General features: G+C 39.3%; 1 protein-coding gene across 1 annotated transcript in view; it reads right to left on the bottom strand.

The window, feature by feature from the left end:
- vps9d1 (VPS9 domain containing 1) overlaps positions 1-21,427 on the bottom strand; it is a 76,444-nt gene extending 55,017 nt beyond the window's left edge. Inside the window, exons 1-5 of the mRNA XM_073070294.1 lie at positions 21,318-21,427; positions 7,448-7,520; positions 5,619-5,711; positions 1,498-1,657; positions 71-182 (exon numbers count right to left, since the gene is read on the bottom strand). Coding sequence (XP_072926395.1) covers positions 71-182; positions 1,498-1,657; positions 5,619-5,711; positions 7,448-7,520; positions 21,318-21,410 — 531 coding nt within the window. The 5' untranslated portion in view covers positions 21,411-21,427. The remainder of the gene's footprint in view (positions 1-70; positions 183-1,497; positions 1,658-5,618; positions 5,712-7,447; positions 7,521-21,317) is intronic.
- Between the last annotated feature and the right edge of the window lie 384 nt (positions 21,428-21,811).

Here is a 21,811-nt window from a genome sequence, read left to right as displayed (position 1 = left end):
TGGAACATCCTGGTTGAAAAACATTAAATAAAGTCAATATTATTGGAACAACCGATAGAAATCTACTCACCAATGATGTTTTCTGCATACCCTGATTAGGATTCAACCGTGCCATCCTTGCCTCGTAAGAAGCTCTCAACTTCTGGTTCTGTCTTGAAGCTTCTTCCAATGGAGTAAGTTCTCTAAGTAGACGTAGTTATAAATGGCATTTTAGTTAAGAAAATGAGTTAAATACAGCAAATTAGCAGTCATTGAATTCTTAAAACAAGTTTTAATTATGAAGCAACACACACAAAATGTTGGTGGAACGCAGCAGGCCAGGCAGCATCTATAGGAAGAAGTACAGTCGATGTTTCGGGCCAAGACCCTTCGTCAGGATGTTATGAAGGATATTTTTCCAGGAAATAAGCAATTTAATACACTTTTAAAGTCTGAAATGTATTCTTTCAAATATAATGTTTTGGCATTGCATAGATTCAGCTAAATCCAACCTTCTAAATTAAGGTAGTATTGTCAATAGAATACATAATCGTTACCAACAATTCTTAAAAATTGGTGCAAATAAAATAAAATTACAGCACGTGCTGGACAAGCTGAATTCCTCAGATAACTGAGCTCTGTGCGTGGATGGTAGCCAATCTGTTCAGAATTATATCAAAATCTATCAGAAAAGGGGTAAACTTCTCAGATCTAGCAGCAGCTAGAAGGCTTTGACACTCTTAAAAACTTCCAGAGAATGTTTGGACCTAACGATTTGCTAAATGTTGAAGCACAGTTAACAGCCTCCTTATATTCTTTGAAATATTTACTAACAAAAATTAGGATTTGAAATGAACTTCAGGATAATTCTTGAACTACAACACTTTACTGGACTTCAAGAACCAGTTTTCCAAGTTGTTCAAATCTGAATGAGACGACGTGTCAGGTGCTGCATTGATTGAAGAATGTAGCTGCGAATCCAAGGACTGAATTGCAGATCACATTAAAACTTACCCTACTTATATACAGCCCGTACACATTTCAGAGTGGTTGGAGACGGGTAGGACGGGTTTGCCAGTTGCTATGGGCCTGCAGCTTTTCTGTTGTCTGGCAACTTCATTCATGGCCTCGGTTCTGACTTATGAACTATCCAGGTTATGAACAGTTTACAGGAGGCCACATAATTGGAAAAGAGGCTGTATTTGGACAGTTGTTCGGGGAGTGGGGGAGACAAAATGTTTTTTATTCTATCCAAAGGCAGAGGAAATACCATATGATCCTGGGGCACACAAACTCACTGTCAAACATTGGGTAATATTTAAGAGTCTGATGGCAATATAAACCAGACAACATACTGTATTTTTATTGAATGTATTAATATAGCCTTGGCATTTTGACATTCTGTTCTGCTAACTAGAGAATGGGAACATGGATAGTGGAAACAACATAATTCCCATCCTTGACCTACTTTCATTTGAATAATAGCATACATTTGCTCTTTAAATTCATTATTCTAACCTTTTTGTTATTAGTGTTTCCGGAATTTGCTTCTTTTGGAAGACTTCAGGAGGTAAAAGTGATGTAGTAGTGCTTCCCCCATCTGAGGCGACTCTTCGATGACTTGGAGTATATGAGGGCTTTGTGACCTGGCTTGCTGCAGGCTGCCTTTCCACTTCACCTTTGAGACATAACATCAAACAACAATGAAACACATCAGCTGTTCCCTGCAGGATTATCTTCCTCTTTTTATATATACAAAATAAATAAACCATAACAATAGCAGAAAATGTGGCAGTATCTTGCTAACAAAATAAATGGAGAAGGTTGAACTGGTAAAACCACTTTTAGTATGATTTTCTAATCCGCGCACATCTGAAACATCTTCTTAGGCAGTCCCTTGGGATTGAGAGTGACTTACTTCTATTCCAGTTTTAGGGGATCTCAGATGACTGAGAAGGCCAGTATGGGAAATGCAGGCACTTCTATATTTGGGGCAGGATGACTGACGTGGATAGCTTGTGAGGTGGTGTGCTCCTTATGCAAAGACTCCTTTCTGCTACTGCTGTGCCAAAGTATTTGAGTCAATGAGCTGTGACAGCTGAGCAATGTTCAGTTCTGTCACTGTTGAGATCATGGAGTGGAAGCTACCTGCACGAGGTGTCTTTTAACATCAGACATGGCACATCTTTTAAGGGTTACAGCATCAGGTAGTAGGTATTAAGGCAAACAAAAACCAACCAGTCTTCAACAATAACATTTGTTGAAATGTATAGTAAAAGTTGCAATCAGTTTTGAAATGAAAAGCTGTCTACAGATCACAGTCTGCTGGCTCATCATAGGGGACAGGCTGCTCAGGATACAGTTTGTAACCTGAGATGATCAGCAGATGTTCTCATCTACATCAGCCAAACTCAAGCAATGGAGCTATGTTAATTGGCCTACATCAAACAAGATACCTACTGTTATGTTGAACCTTTCATCCAGAGATCAAGCAAGGTAGTCATACCAGACTAAGTTTTGTCACTTAGCTTATCAAACATGGTCACAAGCATACTTGCTCTATAAATAGTTTGAAAGTTTATACACTCAGAGAGCCAGCCCTTATAACATGAATCTTGGACATCTAGTTCGCTATCATTGTAAAGTTTTAGACCATCCGTCTGAATTAGTTTGTCCATACGAAGGTGTTTAAACACTCAAAGGTGTCTTATCAGTTAAAATTTGTTTCTACTGCCAAGATGTAGCTGAATGGAACCATTTGTCAGATATAAATTATTGAAGTAAATGATGAAGTTGTATTGAATCTCCTACTATTATCATTTGAGAGTATAAAATCTTGACGTACTTTGAGATTGGGAGACTCTCCCAAGAGGGTCTGCTAGAGAATGCTTGCTTGGAGTGATGAATAAAGACTTTCAGATCCAGCAGTTTCTCTAGTGACAGTCACACCACAGGAGGGTAAACCGGCAACCACACAGGTTTCACAGAACACTGATCTAGTAATGGGGTCACCACGAAGAATGGAGACCAGCATCTGTCACATACAGAGTCCTGTTCTCCAGCTCTGGCCACATACCAAACTCCAGCTTTGGACATACATCTGGCCAATATTCCTGACTCTGTCTCCAGCTGCACAACTGGCCCACGCTCCTGACCCATCTGACTGACCTCTCGCCATAAATGCCCAAACGGTTTAAGAGATTCTTCATAAGCTTCCATCAGCAGAAGTATCCCCCTTCAACATCACTTATCGGCTGTCCCAATCCATCATTCACAGAAGCTTTCATCCAACTACACACAAGGCACTGGAGGAACTCAGCAGGACAAGCAGCGTCTATGGAGGAAAATGTACAGTTAACGTCTTGGGTCGAGACCCATCTTCTGGAAGGCTTTCATCTCCCCATGTCCAAATTCTATAGCTTCCTGGATGACTTCCATTTCTTCACCTTCCATCCAAGGTGTGCCCTATCTCACATCAAGCGCAGCTTATTATTTGTCTTTCCCACTGCTGGCTGACACTAACTGCTCACTCCATCTTAAAATATCTTATTTAAGTTTAAACCTAGCATGACACTTCGCAATCACCGATTAGAGCTCCATTCCCTGCTGCCTGTGCGGAGTTTGTATGGTCTCCCTGGGTCAGCATGGGTTTCCTCCAGGTGCTCTGTTTTCTTCCCTCATTTCAAGGATGTATCAGTAAGGGTTAATAAGTTGTGGGCATGCTCTGTTGGTGCAGGAAGCACTTGCGGGCTGCCCCCAGCACACCTTTGGTTGTGTTGGTCGTTGACGCAAATTTCACTCTATGCTTCCATATACATGAGACAAATAAAACAAATCCTTAGCTTTATCTATATTTATCATTATTTTGGCATTCCCTTCCCTATCTCAGTGCAATTCTCTTGCTCTTTAATCACTGCTTTTAGTTACAAGTTTCTGGAATGTATTTCAGTCCTCGACGATCACACTCCGGCACTCCACCTAAACTCTTGTAAAGAGCAAACATCAATGGGCTGCAAATCCACAGCTTGCAATTTTGTAAACAGAATACTGTATTTGCACTCCGTCTGCCTGGGACATTGTAAGCTCAGCTACTTTATCAAAAACTGTAAATAAAGTCAAGCAACACACACAAAATGCTGGTGGAACACAGCAGGCCAGGCAGCATCTATAGGGAGAAGCGCTGTCGACGTTTCGGGCCGAGACCCTTCGTCAAGACTAACCGAAAGGAAAGATAGTAAGAGATTTGAAAGTAGTGGGGGGAGGGGGAAATGCGAAATGATAGAAGACCGGAGGGGGTGGGATGAAGCTGAGAGCGGGAAAGGTGATTGGTGAAAGTGATACAGAGCTGGAGAAGGGAAAGGATCATGGGACAGGAGGCCTCGGGAGAAAGAAAGGTGGGGGGAGCTCCAGAGGGAGATGGAGAACGGGCAGAGTGATGGGCAGAGAGAGAGAAAAAAAAACAAACAGCTAAATATTGTCAGGGATTGTAAGAAGGGGAGGAGGGGCATTAACAGAAGTTAGAGAAGTCAATGTTCATGCCATCAGGTTGGAGGCTACCCAGCCAGTATATAAAGTGTTGTTCCTCCAGCCTGAGTGTGGCTTCATCTTGACAGTAGGGAGGCCATGGATAGACATATCAGAATAGGAATGGGACGTGGAATTAAAATGTGTGGCCACTGGGAGATTCTGCTTTCTCCAGCGGACCGAGCGTAGGTGTTCAGCAAAACGGTCTCCCAGTCTGCGTCGGGTCTCACCAATATATAAAAGGCCACACCGGGAGCACCAGACGCAGTATACCACACCAGACGACTCACAGGTGAAGTGTCCCCTCACCTGGAAGGACTGTCTGGGGCCCTGAATGGTGGTAAGGGAGGAAGTGTAAGGGCAGGTGTAGCACTTGTTCCGCTTACAAGGATAAGTGCCAGGAGGGAGATCGGTGGGAAGGGATGTGGGGGACGAGTGGACAAGGGAGTCCCGTAGGGAGCGATCCCTGCGGAAAGCAAAAAGGGGGGGAAAGATATGCTTGGTAGTGGGATCCCGTTGGAGGTGGCGGAAGTTACGGAGAATTATACGTTTGACCTGGAGGCTGGTGGGGTGGTAGGTGAGGACAAGGGAACCCTATCCCGAGTGGGGTGGTGGGCGGATGGGGTGAGGGCAGATGTGCGTGAAATGTGAGAGATGCGTTTGAGAGCAGAGTTGATGATAGAAGAAGGGAAGCCCCTTTGATTAAAAAAGGAAGACATGTCCTTAGTCCTGGAATGAAAAGCCTCATCCTGAGAGCAGATGCGGCGGAGACGGAGGAATTGTGAGAAGGGGATAGCATTTTTGCAAGAGACAGGGTGGGAAGAGGAATAGTCCAGGTAGCTGTGAGAGTCTGTAGGCTTATAGTAGATATCAGTAGATAAGCCGTCTCCAGAGATGGAGACAGAAAGATCAAGAAAGGGGAGGGAGGTGTTGGAAATGGACCAGGTAAATTTGAGGGCAGGGTGAAAGTTGGAGGCAAAGTTAATGAAGTCAACAAGTCAACTTCATTAATGATTTTACTTACCTGGAAAACATTCACAACTCTAGATGAAGCTGTTCTGTTCCTGAAAAACAACTAACTACTCCACCACAAACTATCAAGTACAAGTACTCACCAAGTTTAGCAGCTGTGGTTTTAATCCTTTCTAAGCATTGATCAGCCAACTTCAGCATTTTCTGCACTTCGGGTGTTACCAGCTCCTTCTCATCTGCAATCAACGCAGCATTGACTTTAGTAAAAACAGAAAGACCACAACACATAGGAGCAGAATTAGGCCATATAGCTCATCAAGTCTACTCCACCATTCCATCATGGCTTATTTATGACCCCTCTCAACCCAATTCTCCTGCTTTCTCCCTGTAACCTTTGACACTCTTATGAATTAAGAACATAACAAACTCCTCTTTAAATATACCCAATGACTTGGCCTCCATAGGCAACTGCAGCAATGAATTCCACAGATTCACAGATTCTAAAGAAATTCCTCCTCATCTCTGTAATAAAGGGATATCCTTTTACCCTGAGGTGGTGCCCCCCTCAGGTCCTGGACTCCCCTTCTCCTTCTTTTGAATTCCAGCATGTATAGGCTTAGAGCCATCAAGTGCTCCTCCTATGTTAACCCTTTCACTTCCAGGATAATTCTTGATAACCTCCTCTGGATGGTCCTTAATGCCAGCACATCGTTTCTTAGATAAGGGCATAAAACTGCTCACAATACTCCAAGTGCAGTCTGACCAATCCCTTAACAAAAGCCTCAGCATTACAAACTTGCTTTTATATTCTATTCCTCTTGAAATGAATGTCAACATTGCATTTGCCTTCCTTACCAACAACTCCAAACTCCGGCACAAGGATTCCGAAGTCCCTTTGCACCTCTGATTTCTGAATTTGCTCCCCACTCAGAAAAAAAGCCTTTATTCCTACTACCAAAGTGCACGACCATACACTCCCCTACACTGTACTCCATCTGTCATCTTTACCCATTCTCCCTATCACTCAAAGTCCTTCTACAGACTTCCTGCTTCCTCAACACTACCTGCTCCTCCACCTATCTTGTATCAGCAAAGCCATCAAAGCTGAAAATACTCATCAAATAAGGTCACATTCATGGGAGCAGAAACAGAGTTAAGCATTCAGGTGGAAGATCCTTAGTCAGAATTGGGAAAGAAACAAAAGAAGCTGCAAGGGAGGGTGGGAAGGGGAATGTCTCTATTAGGGTAAGCTGGGATGACCACACGGATAAGGTTATCTGGACAGTGAGTGAATGGAAGAACACTGATAAAAGAATGTGCTGTTTGAAAAATGCAGAGCAGTAACACCTGCCTTGCATTACCAGAGGGAATAAAGCAATACAAACAATGGGAAAGCAAACAGGCTGAGCCACTATCACAGATGGACAACTGATACAGAAAGAAATCAAGTTACCTGGTTAGAGATTTAATCTTTTAGACTAGAAGGCTGCCCTTTTATGGAGGCCACATCAGAATGGGAATGTGGATTGGAATTAAAATGGGTGGCCCGCAGGATATACTGCTTGTTGCAGATGGAGCGAAGGTGCTCGACAAAGCGATACCCCAATTTACGTAGGGTATCACCAATACAGCAGACAACCTCAACAAATTTGCAGGCAGTGTTGCCTTACCTGAAAGGACTATTTGGAGCTCTGAATGCAGGTGAGGGGAGAGGTGAATGGGCTTTTTTCATCTTCTTTTCCAGCCCTGAGGAAGGATCTTAGCCCAAAACATTGACTATTTATAAAAAACATGAGAAATTATGTTTATTGCCTTCTATAGATGCTGCCTGACCTGCTGAATTCCTGCAGATTCTTATATGTGTTACCCTAGAACTTGGTGCTGATCTTAATAAGGAGGCAAAACCTTAACTCAGAAGTATGCAGAAATGTGTACTGTGTATAGAAAATGTGTACAGAGAAGACAACATTACCTTTCATTTGGGCATCTTCTATTAAAGCTTGTGATATAAAGTGTATACTTTTAAGGTATTCACAATAAGCTTCCTGTCAATAAGAAAAGAAAATGGATCAATAATCCAACCAGAATGGGTAAATGAGGTAAAATAGTGTAGACCCTGGAATTCTGGACTGAAATGAGAAAATGGTGACAGTGTTAATAGTCAGCCAGTATCTGTGGAAAGAGAAACAGAGTTAATATCTCAGTTCAGTCACCTGATGTCAGAAGTAGAAAACATTGAAATTCAGTACCTATAGAAAGTATTCACCCCCTTTGGAAGTTTTCATGTTTAATTGTTTTACAACACTGAATCCCAGTGAATCTAATTTGGCTTTTTTTTAATCTAATCTACAGAAAAATACTTTCTCATGTCAAGGTGATCTCAAAAAATTATAAATAAAAACACAAAATAATTGATTGCTGAAGTATTCACCTCTTTTTATAAGGCACACCAAATCATTAGTGGTGCAGCCAATTGGTTTCAGAAATCACATACTTAGTTAAATGGAGATCAATGTGTACAGTCAAGGTGTTTCAACTGACTGTAATAAAAATACAACTGTATCTGGTGAGTCAGTATCCTGGCAAAAACTACACCATGAAGACAAAAGCACACTCCAAGCAACTCTGTGAAAAGGTTATTGAAAAGCACAATTCAGGAGATGGGGACAAGAAAATTTCCAAGTTACTGAATATCCCTTGGAGTACAGTTAAGTCAATCATCAAGAAATGGAAGGAATATCGCACAGCTGTAAATCTGCCGAAAGCAGGCCATCCTCAAAAACTGAGTGACCGTAGAAGAAGGGGAGTAGTGAGGGAGACCACCAAGAAGCCTGTGACAGCTCTGGAGGAGTTACAAGCTTCAATGGCTGAGATGGGAGAGTCTGCACATACAACTGTTGCCTGGGTGCTTCACCAGTAGCAGCTTTTGGGAGCGTGGCAAAGAGAAAGCCACTGTTGAAAACACTCACAAAAATCTTGGCTAGAATTTACTAGTAGCAATGTAGGAGACTAAAATCGGCTGGTAGAAGGTTCAATGGTCTGATGAAACCAAAATTGAGTTTTTTGGCCATCAGACTAAACGCTATGTTTGGTGTAAGCCAAACACCACACATCATCAAAAACACACCGTGCCTACCATGAAGAATGGTGGTAGCTGCATCATGCTGTGGAGATGCTGCACTGTAGCAAGCCCTCGAAGGCTTGTGAAAGTAGAGGCAAAATGAATGCAACAAAATACAGGGAAATCCTGGAGGAAAACCTGATGCAGTCTGCAAGAAAGTTGTAACTTGAGAGAAGATTCGTTTTCCAGCAAGACAATGACCCCAGGCTTAAAGCCAAAGCTACACATGAATTGACTTAAAAACAACAAAGTTAATGTCCTGGAGTGACCAAGTCAGAATTCAGACCTCAATCCAAATGAAAATTTGTGGCTGGACTTGAAAAGGACTGTTCACACAGAATCCCCATGCAATCTGACAAAGCTTGAGCAGTTTTGTGAAGAGTAGGGAAAAATTATAGCGTCCAGACGTGCAAAGCTGCTACAGACCTATGTACACAGACTCAAGACTGTAATTGCTGCCAAAGGTGCATCTATTAATCATTGACCACCCAGCCAGCTGATCTCTCTCTCTTATATGCTTTCTCATCACCATCTGAAATTCTGCCAACAATAACTGTGCTGTCGGCAAATTAATAGATGTCATTTGAATTCTGCCTAGCCACACAGTCATGGGTGTAGAGAGAGTGGAGCAGTCGGCTCAGCACACATCCTTGTGGTGCACCAGTAGTAATTATCATTGAGGTGGAGACGTTACTTCCAATCCACACAGACTGTGGTCTTCCAGTGAGGAAGGCAAGGATCCAGTTGCAGAGGGAGGTACAGAGGCCCAGGTTTTGGAGCTGCACAGTTTGATGAGAACTGCAGGAAAGATTGTGGTAAACTCCGAGCTGTAGTCAATGAACAGTAGCCTGACATATTAGTATTATGCAGGTGATCCAAGAACACTTGACAAGCCAATGAGACTGCATCCACTGTAGACCTATTGTGGAGATAGGCAAATTGCAGTGGGTTCAGGTCCTTGCTTAGGCAAGAGTTGATTCTAGCCATAATCAATCTCTCAAAGCATTTCATCACCGCAGATGCGTTACTGGACGATCGTCGTTAAGGTAGCTCCCCCGCTCTTCCTGTGCACTGGCATGATTGTTGCCCTTTTGAAGCAGGTGGGAACTTCAGACTGTAGCAATGAAAGATTAAAAATGTTTTAAAATGCACCTGCCAGTTGGTTGGCACAGGATTTCAGAGCCCTACCAGGTACTCCATCAGGGCCTTGTGAAGGATCACCCTGTTGAAAGACGTTCCAAATTCGGCCTCTGAGATAGAGATCACAGGTTCACTTGTGCTGCAGGGATTCTCATAGTTAAAGTTTTCCCTTTCAAACCGAATCTCGAATGAGTTACCAGGTGTTCTGTCTTTGCCCTATTATCAGAACAGTTCATCTTTAAACAACACTTCCCCCAGTAAAAATGCACTCACTCAATACACATAGACTCAATGACCATTTTCAACTAGGAACAAAACTACCCTGGTACTTAAATGTATATTTATTTCAATAATAATTCCCAAAATAATCCACATTCAGATTCAATCCATCACGTGTTCATTGAAACATGTGTTGTTTGCATTAACACGGATGCGCTGGGGGCAGCCTGCAAGTGTCACCACACATTCCAGCACCAATTTAGCACAACTACAAAGCTCAGAAGAAAGCAGAACAAGCCCTCTTCATCCCTCACACACATAGTGTTTCAACTCAAGAAGAGCCTCGGGCCTCCAAGACTCACAGACGAGCCCTGACTTCCCCAATAACATGGTCTGTTACTATGAGTAACATAGCTGTTATATTGATAATCAATAGAGTCATTTGCAAAACTTGTACTGATTGCAGACCACTCTTCCAATTTTTTAAATCATTTATTTCACTGCATTTAGCAACACTTTCCTCCTTGTTTTTATTATCCCAGGAGTTGAAGGATCAATACATTGTAATATCTTTAGACAAGATTAGATTGTGGCCATCAGACACAAGCAGGACATCTCGGTAACCAAACATTTTCATTACGATTCCCATTCCCGTTCTGATGTGTCGATCCACGGGCTCCTCTTTTCCCAAGATAAGGCCACCCTCAATGTGTAGGAGCAACTCCTTAGATTCTGCCTAGGTGGCTGCCAACATGATGGCATGAATGTTGATTTCTCCTTCCGGTGAACAACTCCCCCCCCCCCCCAACCAATTCCCCACTCTGACCTTTCTCTTCTTCTCACCTGCCCCCAGGTCACTTCCTCCCTTTGTCTACTCTCCTCTCCTATCATAATATTTCTTCTCCAGTCCTTGACCTTTCCCACCTACCTGGCTTCACCTATCACCTTGCAGCTCACCTCCTTTCCTCCCCCCACCTTTTCATTCTGGCATCTTCTGTCTTCCTTCTCAGTCCTGAAGAAGGGTCTCAGCCCGAAACGTTGTCCATGTACTTTTTTTCAAAGATGCTGCCTGACCTGCTAAGTTCCTCCAGCATTTTCTGTGTCTTGCTTCAGATTAGACAGATTGCCATTCCACAAATTAGATAATTCATTCACAAATCCAGTGAAGTACATCTGGTTTGTGAAGTCTCAGGCTTCCCAGGGCCATGATTTTTCCTCCTAACCCTTTGTTTCCTTTTCCCTAATCCATCTGTCAAACAGATCTATTAGAACTTAAGCTTATCAAGTCTTGCATGTGAGGATTTTAACATTTCATCATTCTTTCTCAACAGCATTCATTCTCCTAATTGATTGTGCCAGGATTAAAAACGAAAAACAATTCATGCGTTTTATCAGTATTTCCAGTATTTGACTTCTCTTTCTCTCTCTCTCTCTCTCTCCCCCTCCCTCTCCCTCGATGCTGCCAGTCTTTGGTCTTGGGCAACGTTTAATTGACGTGGTTTGTGGCTTAGACTCCGTAGTTCATATTAAGATGTGTTTCTGGTTTCTTCTGTTTTTTTATTCCTATTTTGTGTTATTTTGATCAGGGCGAACTGGCTCTGCGGCCTGTCGTCAACGAACAACACAGTGCTAACTTGAATTGAACAAAACTAAACTGAACATTCCTAGACTGTTTCAATGACTCTGTGGTTTGATGTTTTATATCCTGTGTTTTTTATGCTTGCTTTTTGCCGTTGGCGAAATTTGTTCCTTTTTTTGCGCGTTGGGTGTTTGATGTTTTCTTTGAATGGGTTCCGTGGTGTCTCTTTGTTTCTTGGTTGCCTGTGGGAAGTCGAATCTCAGGGTTGTATACTGCATACATATTTTAATAATAAATGCACCTTGAATCTATTTTACCTTTATTTCAAATGGCCACACATTGAATTACCCCCAGTGCAAAACTGATGGGCAAGATGTCCAGAGCTGGAGACAAAGCAATCACACTCCCAACAAGACTTGAGAAAAGAGATTTACAAATGTTTAACACACACAATCATAAAATGCACAGAGAATCTCTGCCAGTATTTCAGGTGACAGCACAAATAGTTTTTTTTGCCTATTTCCTGAGAATTTGATTACCTCACAGAAAACTTTAGTCTCTAAATTATTTTTAACAATGGCTTTGCTTTACAATGGAGTTACTCCATTTCATTGAAATAACTGCCTTAGCAAATTCTTAAACATATTGTAGGATGACATTTACTTCTAAATTAAAACATTTTCTGGGAGGTCTCAAGATGGCGCTTATGGAGTAAACCGCTTTTAGGCTTTGCTCCAAACCTTTTACGTCTTTTTACCCTACAAACACCCCTTAAATGATCTTTTTATACTTATTCTAAAGGGGTCTAAACATACAGAATTTTTCTTTTTAACTATTTGAATTATTTTCAACTTGCTGAAATGTCTAAAACAAAAGAATTGAAACAGATGAAAGAACCGATAACTTTAGAAACAATTGTGAAGCTTATAGAAGACAAATTTGAAGGACTGGAGAAAAAAATAACTGTACAGCTCTTTGCGTTTGATGAGCGTTTAAAGTCATTCGAAGAAAAACTCCAAACACTTACACTGGAATCACAAAAACAACAAGCAAGTATTTTGGCTCTTGAAGAAGCCGCTCGCAAGAAAGATCGTATAATTGAAACTTTACAACAAGAGCAAACTTCGACTTCTCAACAGATGGATCGATATAAATTTAAAATTACTGATCTTGAAAATCGCTCTCGAAGACAAAATCTTCGGTTAATTGGGATTCCGGAAAAATTTGAGAGCGGTGATCTTACCGTTTTCTTCTCTAAATTTCTAATGGATGTCTTTGGTCCAGATGTACTGGACTCTTCTCCGATAATCGACCGTGCACACCGTGTCTCCCATTTTCGGTCTGATTCAAGTTTGAAACCACGACATGTAATTCTCCGGATCCATTACCCTCATACCAAAGAGCGTCTGATTCGGGCGGCCCGGAAAAAGGGTATGATCAGTTTTCAAGAGTTTAAATTTCGTATTCTGGAAGATTATAGCCCTGAAGTCTTAAGGGCAAGAATGGCTTTTAGATCGGTTATGTCGAAAATTCACCAGAAAGGCTGCAAGCAAGCGCTGTTATTTCCAGCACACTTGAGAGTTACTCTTGATGACGGAACTTTTCGGCTGTTCAAATCTCCAGCGGATGCTCAAAGCTTTTTGGAACAATGACATTCTATCGGGTCGACTAATGTACTAATTAGTCTATAGATTTGGATCTTTTACAGAATGATGTTTGTTTTTTTGGGGGGTATGGCTTACATGTATTTTTTATACACGGTAAAAGCTCTTTTTTTTCATGGCTTATTTTGACTTTATTATTTTTCCATATTATTAATCTATTAGCTTTGAAAATAACTTATTAGGGTTTTTTTGTTTTTCTTTTTCAGCTTGTATACGCTTTTTTATATTTTTAACATTTAAATATTAAGATTTTAAAAAAAAATGTCGTTTCTTCTTCCCGACAGACTTTAGTGCTTGGAACGTCACATCCTTTTTGATGTGCTTGAAAGTTTTAAACTCTCACTTAAAATACCAATCCAGTATTATTCATTTATGGGTTTTATCATTTTAATATTTTTTTAACCCTTTTGTTTATATATATATATAAAATACTAATTTTATATTTTAACTTTTGTTATACCAACCCTTTCTTATAATGTGGGTTGTTTGTATTTTTTTTCAACTTTTTTTTTGTCTGAGTTGCCGTCTTGAGACATGGGGGTAATTTTAGTGTTAGATTGCCTGCTTGCCTCTTTTTGGCTTTTTTCCTGGGGTTTTGAGGGTGGAGGGAGGGGGATTTTTCTTCTTTCTTCTCTTTTTGCTTGCTTTTTGCTTAGTTTTATTTCATGGGCTTATATGAAACTACAAAAATGGTTGCAGTGCCATGACTTCCGGTTTCTCCTTGAACTTACTTCCTTTTTCCGGGTTCATGAGTTCACTTTTTTTTTAAACTTATGTGTTAACTGTAATAAATATTGTCAATATGGATAGGAATATTAATTTTGTTTCTTGGAATACTAATGGTTTAAATAATCCGATCAAACGAAAAAAAAATATTCAAAGTATTCCATAGAATGAATGCCAATGTTATCTTTGTGCAAGAGACTCATGTAAGGAAGGTGGATAGTCAATGCTTTTTTAGGTTTTGGAAGGGCCAACAGTATCACTCAAATTCGCAAGCCAATGTAAGAGGTGTTTCCATTTTTATAGACTCATCAACTTCTTTTATACATCATGAAACAATTTCAGATCCACAAGGTAGATTTTTGCTTATTACTGGTCTACTTTTTAATCAAAAAGTTGTTTTAGTCAATGTTTATGCTCCAAATACTGATTGTCCTGAATTTTTTAAATGCTTATTTACATCCTTTCCTAATTTGAATCAATATAGATTGATAATGGGTGGGGATTTTAACTGTTGTTTAAACCCTTTGATGGATAGATCCAAGCCCACCCAAATTCTTCTGAATAAATCGGCCACCCTCTCATCAACTCTTTTATGATTGATTCAGCTATTTGCGAAATTTGGCGTTTTCTACACCCTAATGACAACGAGTTCTCATACTTCTCCCATGTTTATCATAATTACTCAAGAATTGATTACTTTTTCATTGATCACCATTTACTTACAGATGTTATTGATTGTAAATATGACTCTATTACCATATCTGATCATGCACCTCTGAAGTTATCTATTAAGATAACGGATTCATATATTAATGCTAAATTTTGGAGGTTCAATCCTGTTTTATTGCAGGATTCTGACTTTGTTAACTTTATTAAACAACAAATTGATTTGTTTTTCTCAACAAATTCTACAGCAGAGATCTCTAGTGGAATTTTATGGGACACTTTTAAAGCATATATTCGTGGACAGATTATTTCATATTCTGCTGGAGTTAGGAAACGAACTACCGTAGATGTCGGATTATAAGCCGCTACTTTTTTCCCACATTTTGTACAGCTTTGAACACTGCGGCCTTTACTACGGTGCGGCTAATGCATGATTTTTTTCATGCTGCCAAAAACATTTTGCCTCGTAACAGTAGACCAATAAAATTGATGAGTAGTTCACAGAGGTCCAATGAAATTGTACGATAAATCAAGCGCACTTTCACAATTAAATTATTGTAAATCAGTCATTTGTACTCACCCTCATCAACATGGAAAACACTCGAAGAAAAGCATTGTGCTGCCTTTATGGCAGTTATTTAGTTTATAATATTTTCGCTTAGTAATTCATTTGTTAGTATTTTCTAGTTAAAGTTAGAAGTGTTTTAAGTACCCGGTATATTTGTTTTCTGTACTACATCCCGGGATGCTATGACGTCACATCCGGTTTCGCCGCGTCTTGTGGGAAATACCGGTTTGCGATAAACGGGAAGGTGGGGGGCGAGCGGCATTAGACCCGAGCGAAAACGCTGCTTTTAAGTTAAAGGCGATCAATAACTTTTCCTGGTAGGCTGCAGTATATATATTTTTTACCAGTCGTTAGGAGATATTGGAATGTTGTTCGTGCACTGTTCAGTAAAAAAGTATACGCAACGTAATTTGTGTGTTACCGATACGTATGTATATTTAAAAGTAGCCGCGTTACAGGCACGGTTCGAAAAAAAGCATTTGCAATATGTATTTGTTTATGTTACCATATGGATTTAATTAAAAGTTAAAAAATCCTCACGTGTAATATCTTTCTGTGTAAATATCTCATATTACAACATGGGACACCTGCGGCCTAAAATCCGGTGCGGCTTGTACAAGTACAAAATTGATTTTCTTTCTAAAATTAGAGCCAGCGGCTTTTAATCAGGTGCGCTCTGTAGTGCGAAATCTACGGTAATTCTAAAATATTAACATTAGTTGATAAAATCAAAGCAATTGATAAGATCTATTCAATGACCCCTAGCAAAGAACTTTATAAAGAAAGAGTGGAACTTCAAATGGAGCATAGCTTATTATTATCCTCTTCGATTGAAAGTCAGTTAATTAAATCAAAAACCCAATTCTATATATATGGAGATAAGTCTGGTAAATTATTGGCTAACCAATTGAAAATTGTTTCGGATAAACGACAGATTACTAGGATTCGTAAACAATATGGTACTCTGACGATCAACCACAAAGAGATAAATAAAGACTTTCAAGATTTTTATAATTCCTTATATCAATCAGAATTTACTAAGGACTCTGCTATAATAAATGAATTTTTAAGGAAATTGAATATCCCAAAAGTAACTGTTGAGGATAGCGTATTTTTAGATACACCTATTACGGAGTCTGAAATAGAAAAGGCTATTTTTTCAATGAATTCGGGTAAAGCTTCTGGTCCAGATAGTTTTTCTGCAGAATTTTTAAAATCTTTTTCTTCCATACTTTCTCCTTGGCTTTGTAAAATTTTTAAAGATGCATTAAGTATAGGCAAATTACCACAATCTTTTTATGAAGCTTCTATTTCTTTAATTCTTAAAAAAGATAAAGACCCTACTGAATGCGCATCCTATCGGCCTATATCCTTGTTGAATACGGATTTTAAGATTTTTAGTAAAATTTTGGCTATTAGATTAGAAAATATATTACCTCGAATTAGTTCTGAAGATCAGACTGGATTTATTAAAAATCGCTATTCATCTTTTAACATTAGAAAATTAATTAATATTATTTATACCTCTTCATCTAAAATACCAGAATGTGTCATTTCTTTAGATGCCGAAAAAGCATTTGATAGAGTTGAATGGCCATATTTATTTAATACAATGCAACATTTTAATTTTAGTTCAAAATTTATATCATGGATTAAATTAATATACCATAAACCCTTAGCTTCGGTTTTTACCAATAATCAAAGATCCCCTTTTTTTCAGTTATTTTGTGTTACAAGGCAAGGTTGTCCTTTAAGTCCTTTACTATTTGATATCGCTTTAGAACCTTTGGCTATAGCTATTCGTGAATCACCCAATATTCTGGGTATTACCCGTGGGGAGACGACGTATAAGGTATCATTATATGCTGATGATTTGTTATTATATATATCTGACCCTGAAAGATCTATTCCTGCTATCTCTTCTTTGCTTGCTCAATTTAGTAACTTTTCTGGTTATAAATTGAATTTTAATAAGAGTGAACTATTTCCATTAAATATGCAAGTTCCAATTTATAAACATTTATCATATAAAATTGTTACAGATTATTTTATTTATTTAGGTATTAAAATTACTAAAAAACATAAAGATTTATTTAAAGCTAATTTTTTACCTTTAATTGACCAAATTAAGCAACTTGCTATTAGGTGGTCTCCACTATCTTTGTCATTGGTTGGCAGAGTTAATGCTATTAAGATGATGAAACTACCTAAATTTATATATTTATTTCAAGCATTACCAATTTTTATTCGTAAATCTTATTTTGATACTGTTGACTCTAAAATATCTTCTTATTTGTGGCAGAACAAAAATCCTAGACTAGGCAAAAAATATTTACAGAAGCCTAAGAAGGAGGGCGGCTTGGCTCTACCAAACTTAAGATTTTACTATTGGGCAGTTAATATACGGTATTTAATATTCTGGACACAAGAATTGACTATAGCTGCTTGCCCACAATGGGTAAATTTGGAATGTAAATCTGTGCAAGATTTTTCACTGATTTCAATCTTAGGATCTTCACTTCCTTTTTCTTTATTCAAATTGAATAAACAGATAACTAATCCCATAGTCAAATATACATTATGAATTTGGTTTCAATTTCGTAAATTTTTTGGTTTGAATAAGTTTATTTTATCATGTCCTATAATATCTAACTATTTCTTTCGGCCTTCATCTATGGATCAAGCTTTTCTTTTATGGAAAGCAAAAGGTATAACATGTTTTCGTGATCTGTTTTTGGATGATAACATTATGTCCTTTGAACAGCTATCTAATAAATATAATTTACCTAAAACCCATTTTTTTAGATATTTGCAAGTCAGAAATTTCTTGTATAATGAATTAAAGTCTTTTTCGAAAGAATGTCCATTGGACATTACAGAAAGAATTTTAGCCCTCAATCCTTGTCAAAAGGGTTTAGTAGCTATCATTTATAATATGATTATGAATTTACAGCCAGATGTATCAGAAAAAATTAAGAAGGAATGGCAAGAAGAATTGCATTGTCCTATATCCACTGAGCAATGGGAAAAAATTTTATTATTGGTAAATTCGTCCTCTATTTGTGCTAAACGTGCCCTAATACAATTTAAGGTTGTACATAGAGCTCATATGTCTAAGGATAAACTTGCTCGATTTTATTCTCATGTTAATTCAACCTGTGACAGATGTCATTCTGATGTTGCTTCATTGACTCATATGTTCTGGTCTTGTCCTTGTTTACAAAATTATTGGAAAGATATTTTTAATATTATTTCAAGAGTTTTAAATATCAATTTCCAACCGCACGCTTTAACTGCAATTTTCGGTTTACCAATGATGGATAATAACCGTTTATCCGCTTCATCTCAACGAATGATTGCATTTGTTACATTAATGGCTAGAAGATCTATTTTACTGAATTGGAAAGAAATTAATCCTCCAACTGTATTTCAGTGGTTCTCTCAAACTATCTCGTTTGAGTTTAGAAAAAATTAGAAGCGTGGTTTTTGATTCTTCAGTTAAATTTGAAGATACTTGGAGACCATTTATTCAACATTTTCATATGAGTTAAATGGTCTTTTCCTAAACCTTACTTTTATTATCCTTAATTATTTGGATGGAGGTTCGGAGTTATTGGCACTACTGTATGTATTTAACATTATATAATGGCCCATGTTGGTTAGTTTTTTTTCCTCTTTTTTGTTTTTTTTTCTCTTTTTCTGTTTCTTTTACATAAATACTGTGAGTTTGGGAGGCCTTATATATTGATTATTATATATCTGATTGTCTATTTAAACAATTAATTATGTATTCTCAAATGCTTTGTATTCATATTTCATCTATGTTTTTCTTAAAATTAATAAAAAGATTTAAAAAGAAAGAAAAAAAACCATTTTCTATCTGTTAATTACTTAGGAGACATTTGATTCATAGCTCCGGTAATCAAGGTCTATTCTTTCTTCCTTCCGTCACATCTCCAACCTGCCACATCTTACTAACCATTTATTAGTATATACAGCAGAATTGGTTGCCATCATTTTAGGTTTAAAGTGGGTGGAGTGAGAATGTGAAGAGGGTAAGGGGTACGTGTAGAGGGGGTGGGCGAGGGGTAAGTGTAGCAAAATATGTAGACAGGACAAGAGAGAGGTAGGTCATTGGGGAAGTAAGGAGAGGTAGCTAAAATAAGGTGCCAGACCAGACGTGGAGACCACAAGGAAAAGGGAACCTGCGACCACAAGACAATGTGCTTGGCAAAGTATTTTGAGGATACCTATTTCAAGTGTTTTGAAGTGTGTCAGTATTAATTCTAGGTATTACGCTTTAACCTTTGCTAATTCTGAGTATTTCGCATGCTTAGCTATGCAATAGCCAATCAATTGATGAATTCGAATCAGTAACCATATTTGTGAATGTAGTACCCTGCTTTTGGGTTTAAGTATGACCTTTGTAAACCGATAAATTGGGAGTTGGCTACCTTACGCCCAAAGTGCGTGGGGCTGCGAACTCCTCTCTGAATAAAAACCGTTTCAGAGGTAATTTTGTGTGTCTGGTGTTTTTCCTCAACTGAGCAGGTAACAGTTACAGGTTGACAGGAGGAATTTTGTCCATGTAAAGCTGTAATTTGTTCAGATTCCTTTTCAGTTTTGTTGAGTCTTAAAACAGGTCATTCTAGCAGTAGGTCAGATTTACTGTTGGAAGCTCATCAAACATTATTTCATATACGAGGTACTGTTTTAGATGTTTCCTTCTGATGGATCCCTGCTCATTGAGGTGTTGAGGGGAATGAGTGGGTTGGTTCTTTACCTAAGAAAGCTGTTGAAAGTTCAACAGAGGACATAAACCTTCCATTTAGCAAATCAGAAGCTAAGGGATTGGTAGGGTTAAGAATTAGGGGGTTATGGCAAGATTTGTGGGACAATGGGCATAAGGGGAGACCCCTTTAAATTGTTTGGGTTTAGGGAAGGGGGTAAAACAGGAAGGGAATGAATTATTTTGACACGACTTCGAATTGGGCATTCTATGCTTAAGTAATCCTTCTATCTTGTAGGAAAACAACTTTCTGGGTTGTGTAGATTTTGTCAGCATTATGAAATTGTTCAACAAATATTATTACAGCATATACAATTGAAAGAAATCAAATGCAGGCTTTGCTGCTTTTAGAAATTGACAGTTTTCATTTAAAAACTTTAAGTTATGGGAGTAACTTTAATTTAGTTCACAGTATCGTCTTTCATTATTACAATCTATAGGGCTTTTTGGGGTAACTTGGCTTTCTTTTAATAAAGAACTGGTAAAGATTTTATTTCCCAATTTTTTTTTTACCACACTCCAGTCCAGTTGGTGGCAGTAATACACCTTTAAATTGGACTACCAACTGCCATAAAAGTGAAGAACCTCCTATATTGTTAATCCCTCACACCTCCAGGGTCCTTAATTCCTTACATTTAATTTCTGACCCACCCACTCCAATTTTATCCTTCCCCATCAGCCTTGTACACGCCACACCCTCTCTACCCCTTCATCCTCTCCACTTCCCCCTTGTTTTCCATCCCTTACAACCTACTCAGAATCAGATTTATTATCACTGACTTAAATGATGTGAAATTTGTTGTCTTGTAGGAGCAGTACAACACAAAGTCATAAAAATTACTACCAGTTACAAAAATAGTGCAATAAAAGGAAAATATGAGACAGTGTTCGTGGACCATTCAGAAACCTGCCGGCAGAGGGTAAAAGCCGTTTATAAATTATTCAGTGCGTCTTCAGACTCAATCTACCCCCTCACCTCTTCTCCATCTGCTCTCCCACTATCTTCCTTACCCCACACTCCCTCCCCCATCTGTCCCTACACCTCCCTCCTTTATCTCTCCTCGACCCGCCCTCCCAGACACCACCGCCCCTCAATCCTTCCATCTCTTCCTTCTTCCCTCCTCCCCTTTATCCCTCCTATCCTCTCCCTCACCTCAGTCCCTCTTTCCCCTCAACTCTACCTCCTCTTCCCCTCAGTCCCCTCTCTCCACACTACCTTCTCTCCCTACTGCACCCCTTTCCTCCTCTCTACCCCTCGATCCTCCCACTCCCCTCCCCGCCCGTGGAAGCGAGCCCAAGTGCTATTCTGGGAGCCCCTCCGGCTCAGTTCGCTGACAATCTAACCCTTGCCACCTGTGATATTATATTACCTTCTGCCGGCTCTCCGTGTCCAGCTGAATGGCGACCCGCGCCATCTTCATGGCGTTTTGCAGCGCATTCCCTCCTGGATCCGGTAACGCCATGTCGCTCCCACCCGGAACTTTTGTTGCAGGCCACGGCGTCCACGGAAAATCTGATGTGAAGGGACCTAATGGACCGTCGGACACAGAATTCCAGGGACACTGCGGGGCGGTGTTGGAGACTGCGTTCGTGCGCCACCCCGTGGCAGCTCGGCAATCTGCAGGCAGAAAACAAACCCACAAACCCCGTGTCACTCCATCCGAGTACATGCACGTTGACCGATAATATCGGCATGAAAAGCCGAGTAAAATAAAATCCACAAGCAGAAAGGATTGGAAATACTCAGTTTCTATTCCTTCCCTTTAAGCTAGATGCACGTGCCTAAACTTTGTTATTTTGCTGCAGTTTTGCACCTCTTTAAAACTCAATCAAATTGATCAAAAGAAGCAGCAGAGGGTTGTAA

This window comes from Hemitrygon akajei, chromosome 17 (assembly GCF_048418815.1).
Source record: "Hemitrygon akajei chromosome 17, sHemAka1.3, whole genome shotgun sequence".
NCBI lineage: Eukaryota > Metazoa > Chordata > Chondrichthyes > Myliobatiformes > Dasyatidae > Hemitrygon > Hemitrygon akajei.
The sequence above is the reverse complement of the archived record's forward strand: the minus strand, read 5'-3'. Positions and strand labels throughout refer to the sequence as shown.